General features: G+C 36.9%; 1 protein-coding gene across 1 annotated transcript in view; it reads left to right on the top strand.

Moving 5' to 3' along the window:
- Positions 1–5,580, top strand: part of Sema3d (semaphorin 3D) — a 193,627-nt gene extending 188,047 nt beyond the window's left edge. Inside the window, exon 18 of the mRNA XM_048433583.3 lies at positions 1,445–5,580. Coding sequence (XP_048289540.3) covers positions 1,445–1,870 — 426 coding nt within the window. The 3' untranslated portion in view covers positions 1,871–5,580. The remainder of the gene's footprint in view (positions 1–1,444) is intronic.
- Positions 5,581–6,000: the final 420 nt, after the last annotated feature.

The raw sequence follows: 6,000 nt of genomic DNA on the forward strand, positions 1-6,000 counted from the left end.
GTATTACAATAGCAGTTTAAGATGCGGTGGCTTTGTGATTCTGTCCAGTGGGCAAAGAAAACACATTCAGCTCACTGAAAGGTCCGAGGAAAGGACACAACCAAGCAACCAAGCCAAAGCCTGATGGTGCAGGCTCAGGACAGTGCAAGGCAGGCCTGATTCAGTCTCCTTCACCAGGAATCTGAGCTGTGACCTTCCTTTGGCCTCAACTGGTTCCCACCAGCTGCACTTCTCTGGCACCCAGGGTGGTTTGCCATATACTTGTTAGTTAACTGGGCTGGTAGCCAAAGATGTTTCTTTCCCTTTTCTCATATTTCCAGAAGAAGATTTTTTTCCCCTACATAGTTTTCACATAAGAATGTGAAGTATAGTCCACCCACTGTGAATAAATTTAATTTAGCTGTCTTTATGTCTCTTTCGTTTCCATCAGCCAAAAGTCTACAGTTCCGGGACAGATGTGTGAGCTGGGAAATCTTCCAGGTCTTGTTGTTATTGTTGTTGTTGTTGTTATTGTTGTTCTACCTCATGCCTAGCCACTCAACAATATGCTGTATTTCAACAAGGCTCTTGTGCTGATGAACATGCCCCCGCTACATTGAGGATAGTTTGTTATTCCCACCGTTTGTGAGCCAGGCACGCTTAACATTTGAATTGTCTTTAACTGTTACCACTTCAAAAAGCTGAGCATCACGTTTCAGAGGAGGTTTGTTTTATTCATTGTACTTTCTCACACTTTAAATCACATTTACTGTACTAGACAGAGCACTCCAAACTCTGGTGAAAATTTCCACAAATATGGCACCCCAAAGTACCACTTGAACAAGTCAATGATAATCAGGAAATTAGCTTTGAACAAGGCTAGCTCTCCCAGTACAGGCCTGCTCAGTGACAGCCCAAAGCCTTTGGCAAGTTTCTGCAATTCAGGTTCTCATTCTCCTAGACTGTGCAGATCTTCTATAAGGCGATTTGTGTAGAAGGTAGAGCTAATACATTGTTCTCCTCTCCATCGTAGCTAGTAAACACTCTGAGTTCTTCTAGTTAACAGGGACTCTTTGTAAATCTCCCATGAAACTGCTTGTGAGCTTTGGCACTGATTTCCATCTGGAATATCGGGACAGGTTATTTGATAACACCCCTTCTGCTTCATTGTTTCCCGCCACATTTCCTTCTGATTTCTACACTGGAGAGAAGAACGAAAAGTATCTCAAAGTTCATTTGGATGTGATAAGATACGAACGTAGAGGATTCAGGGTATGGCTTGGGGGCTACTCTTTTAGCTGATTCTTTTTTAAACAATCTTCAGCTACGGCTGACAATGTTTGATGACAGAAAGTTGAAGAATATATCTTTTAGGTTCATCTAAGTAAAACTATGTGGTCTGTTTTCATTTGCTTGTGGCTCTCTGTTTCTAATTTATTACCTACATTTTTTTCCCAACCTGCAGTTGAAACCCGATGAAAGGATCATCAAAACGGACTATGGGCTACTGATCCGAAGCCTGCAGAAGAAGGACTCTGGGATGTATTACTGCAAAGCCCAAGAACACACTTTCGTCCACACCGTAGTGAAGCTGACTTTAAATGTCATTGAGAGCGAACAGATGGAAAATACCCAGAGGGCAGAACACCAGGAGGGGCAGGTCAAGGATCTATTGGCTGAGTCACGGTTGAGATACAAAGACTACATCCAAATCCTTAGCAGCCCAAACTTCAGCCTGGACCAGTACTGTGAACAGATGTGGTACAGGGAGAAGCGGAGACAACGCAACAAGGGCAGCCCAAAGTGGAAGCACATGCAGGAAATAAAGAAGAAACGAAACCGACGACATCACAGAGACCTGGATGAGCTCCACAGAGACATGGCTACATAGTTTTCTATTTAATTTAAAGAGAAAATTATTTACCTGACTGAAAAATACTGTCTTCTGTTTTGTACATCCCTCATTGCCAATTCATGCATGCCTTCCATGGAGTTTCATCTTAATGAGACTCTATGGTAGATAGGAATTCATCTGAACCAGTTTTCTGAGAACAAAACTTGTATCAGCAAAATCAAGCATTGTCCTCAAAATTGGAGCCTTACATTTGTAAATGTTTTATATTTGAATTTTAAGTCATGTATAGAAGTAAGCTAACTGAACATCATTTGGTCCAATGGAAGGTGCTTTATTCCTATGCATGCCCATTAAACATGGAGTTTATCATTCAGTTGGCTATGTTTTGATGAGCAGCTAAATCATTCCATTCTAGAACGGGTGATCTTGTAGGAATTGGAAGAGAGGCATGAATTAAAACATCTAATGCTAGTAACAAGAACTTTTCTCAAGGAGCTATAAGTCCACACTTGGAGTGAGGTATGAGAATTTAGAAAAGTATGTTCCTTGTTTCAGGCCACAGGCTACATCTCGTGCACTGCAATAGTGATTATATGAGAGGGTATTAATGATCTGAACAAAGATTCCTTGTGATTGGTCAAGAGAAACAGGTTCACAGACAGAACCTAACGGTTAATGCTGTGTTCTAGAATGCAGAATGCACAATTTCCATTTTAATAACATGGAGAAATATTGTAATATAGTAAGAGTGGCGGGATATGTGCACTATATCTCAGAAGGGACTTATAAGACAGACGGTAAGATAGCCATAAATTCTGGCTTTGGGGAAATCTTATATTACATAAGAAGGAAGGAAACCAAAAACAAACTAGATAGAATGTAATGAAACTCCACTGGAGCATAAACTATCTCCCAACCTGTAATGTATCCACTAAAAACAGTCTAGATTATAACAAATTGTAAGCAAAAGCTCAAGTGAAAGTAACATTTGTAAAGAATTATGGGATGACAGTATTTTATTTATAATCAATGTATTTCTGTGTTCTCTTTTTTCTATGTATTTATCATATTCTGTATATTGTTTGCATTTATATAGTTATTTGGTTGTAGTTGAGTAAATAGGAGTAAACGATATGTAATACATGCAGAGATAATTAAGTAGATGACCAAGAGGGGGAGTGGGACTATATATTTTTTGAATGAATAGATAAGTGCAAAATTTCGATGACGGGAAGGGTTAACTTAACTCTTTGACATCCTTTTCTTGACACAAATTTTCTGCATTTCTGGGCTGATACATTAGAGTTCAAGCAGCGTTGTTTTAGCAGTTTTCCAACAAGCAAGTCCGTAAAGAAAATGCACAGCATTAACGTGAATACCACTTGTATTTTGTTAGCACGTTTCAAATTTAACGTTCCCTCTGAACATCGCTTCCCAGCCAGTCTCTGCAGAGCTCACCTTTCCTTCCTCTAGCACAAAGACCGTCGCCTTCCTCTGTTTGGCCTTTTCACACTCCTTATAGTGTGAAATGAACAATTAGTCACTTCCTCACAAAGAATGTGGCTTTTTAGAAAACCAACAGACCTTGCTTGTTTCTCATGCATTCTACACGCTCTGAAAGAAGTCTGTGAGAAGCCTGTGTGATTAAAGACCAGTGTTAGGGAGTCAATCTCTTTGGCCAGTGCAGCATCAGGACCTTCCATTCATTTCATCTGCACTGGGCTCCTATCTCAAAGGCTTCCCAGTCAGCTGTGAGGGGCTGGTATAATAATGAATATCCATAGACGCTTCACTCGAAGGATGAGGAAAAGTGAAGGAATTGTCCTAATAAGTGAACCAGAATGAACTGCATCTCCAGAAGAAAAAAATACAAATTCTTGTGTCTTGGTTAGACTAGCAATCAAATACCACGCAAGGGAGTTTGTTTATTAATTTGCTGTGAGTTTTACAAACTGACAGCAAACTCAAAGCAAGTCTGAGGGGTCATGCTTCATTTAAAAATGACTTTCAGATTGTGGTATATCAGAAAATAATTCTCAAATATGTACAACGTTAAAAATTCCACAAGGTTTTAATATTTGTACTGACCTCTGAAAATTAATTTTACCTAGATAACAATATCCAAAACATTTGCTAATTACTTAGCTCAATGTAATTGTTTCCTATCAACATTCTGTACATCTGTTTTATACCCTAGGTTTAAAATAAAACTCTCGCTGCTTTGAATACAAAACTACTAACAATGAATAAAATATATTATATAACCTATTAGTAAGATTATATGAGATAAGGTTATAAAATAAAATTGGAAACTAAGGTTTATGTGTTTTTTAATAAAAACAAATTGTATCTAAACCACATTTGATTACTTGTCCTGAACGCTTAGAAAAGTGTGAATCTGTAAACTGACAAATGCAATGTTTACCTCCTTAACATCAGAGATGAAAACCTCTTATTGAAGTGAAGAAAAATCAGATTATTGCTCACATTTTGAATAGTCAAAGACACCAAATATCTCAGAACAGACTCTAGAATAACCTAGACACTCATTTTTTATATATTTTCTTAATCTTCAATATATGTCTTTAACTTTCTTATATTTTTGCTAAATTTTTATTCCAGTCTTTTGTGCTGCTAAATGTAATTGTGCCCAGCTGAATTCATTTGAATTTAATTTATTAGGAATTTTAAGAGTTTGTTTAGAAATGGATAATCTAAATAATCATTTTATGTAAAAATACCTTTTTTTTTTCTTTCCCAAAGAGCTCAGAATCCTACAGGCACGTCATTGAGTAAATTGGTTCAGGAGAAACAGTCAAAGTGCTTAACAAAATGCAGAAAGCTATAGGAAAAAATGAGCAGTTTGGAGAAGCCACAAGAACTCTCCAGGTATCATTCAGAATTCCAGACCCAGTAAGATTTACTTCCAAAATGCTCTCCGTGATATGGCCACTCATTCGGGGCTTTCCTGTCTTCTATAGCGTGACTCTTCGTGTATTCCTAGATCCTGTTCCTCCTAAACTGGGGCCTTCAGGGAGGGAAGAGCAGGAGTGACTGTTTGCTGGAATAACTCAACCCAGACCGAGTGCCCAGGACAGCTAGTGCCATCTCATTCACTTGGAAACATGAAATTAAACAAGACCACTCGGTAAACTGTGATTTTTTGTTACACATATATCTAAGGTGCGTCTCACACATTTCAGCAAGACAGAAGCAAGTGGCCTTGGGAAGCCCGTGTCTTCAGAGGATGACATCTGTGGCCCCATTTGTCACGTGTACAGTGCCTCATCTGTCATGGTTGTTTCCACTGAAAGGTCTTCGGTGTGGATGATAGGCTTTTTTTATAGATAGAAATATTTATTTTCTCATAGTAGATGATCACAATATTACAATTTTCAGTTGGTATGTGAGGTTGAAAAGCATATGATTTAAAATTCCCAGATCCTGCGAATCAAAAATTTAAGTACAGAAAAACACACAGTCTTTGTAACTATGGACTAATTATTTTGTAATATAAAGTATTTGTGAAAAGCTTGAAACAACACTTTTTGGGAAAGAAAAATTAGCTTGTCAGAATCCACAGTTAATTTTAATACTAATATTGTCAGTGGTTAGCAATCAATCTTGAATCTTTCACTTTTAAAAAAATGTAGTCTTATAGTACAACATAATTAAAATTATGAAATGTATATTTTGTTTGTATTATAATAAAACATAGGCTTCAGTGTTTGTCCTATTATTATAAACATTGTTTTATGTATGAACGCTTTCTTTCCTAACTCCAAATATGGCAAGCAGATTTTCTATAATAAATTGAACTAAACAAAATAGAAGAAGATATTTCTGAAAGTTTTTATTTGGTATTTTAACTGTAAGTATGCAATAATATCTTTTGTAAAACAACCAAAGTTGTCTCTCCCACTTGACACAATTTTATAAACTTTATTACTATATAATTTAGATTTTTTTCTAAAGGGAGCATAATTACCAGAATTAAGTGGTATTCCACAAGTCAAAGTATAAAAATTTCATCTACGAGTCAATATAGTTATATATTAGTATATTTATCAAAGAAGTTAAGATGAGGCTTTACTATAGTTTTTCAGATTTATTTTCAACTTGGCATACTCAGAAACTGCATTTTAGTTTTGCAAGTAGATGTTTCT

Source organism: Myodes glareolus, chromosome 27 (assembly GCF_982192425.1).
Source record: "Myodes glareolus chromosome 27, mMyoGla1.1, whole genome shotgun sequence".
NCBI classification, from domain to species: Eukaryota; Metazoa; Chordata; class Mammalia; order Rodentia; family Cricetidae; genus Myodes; species Myodes glareolus.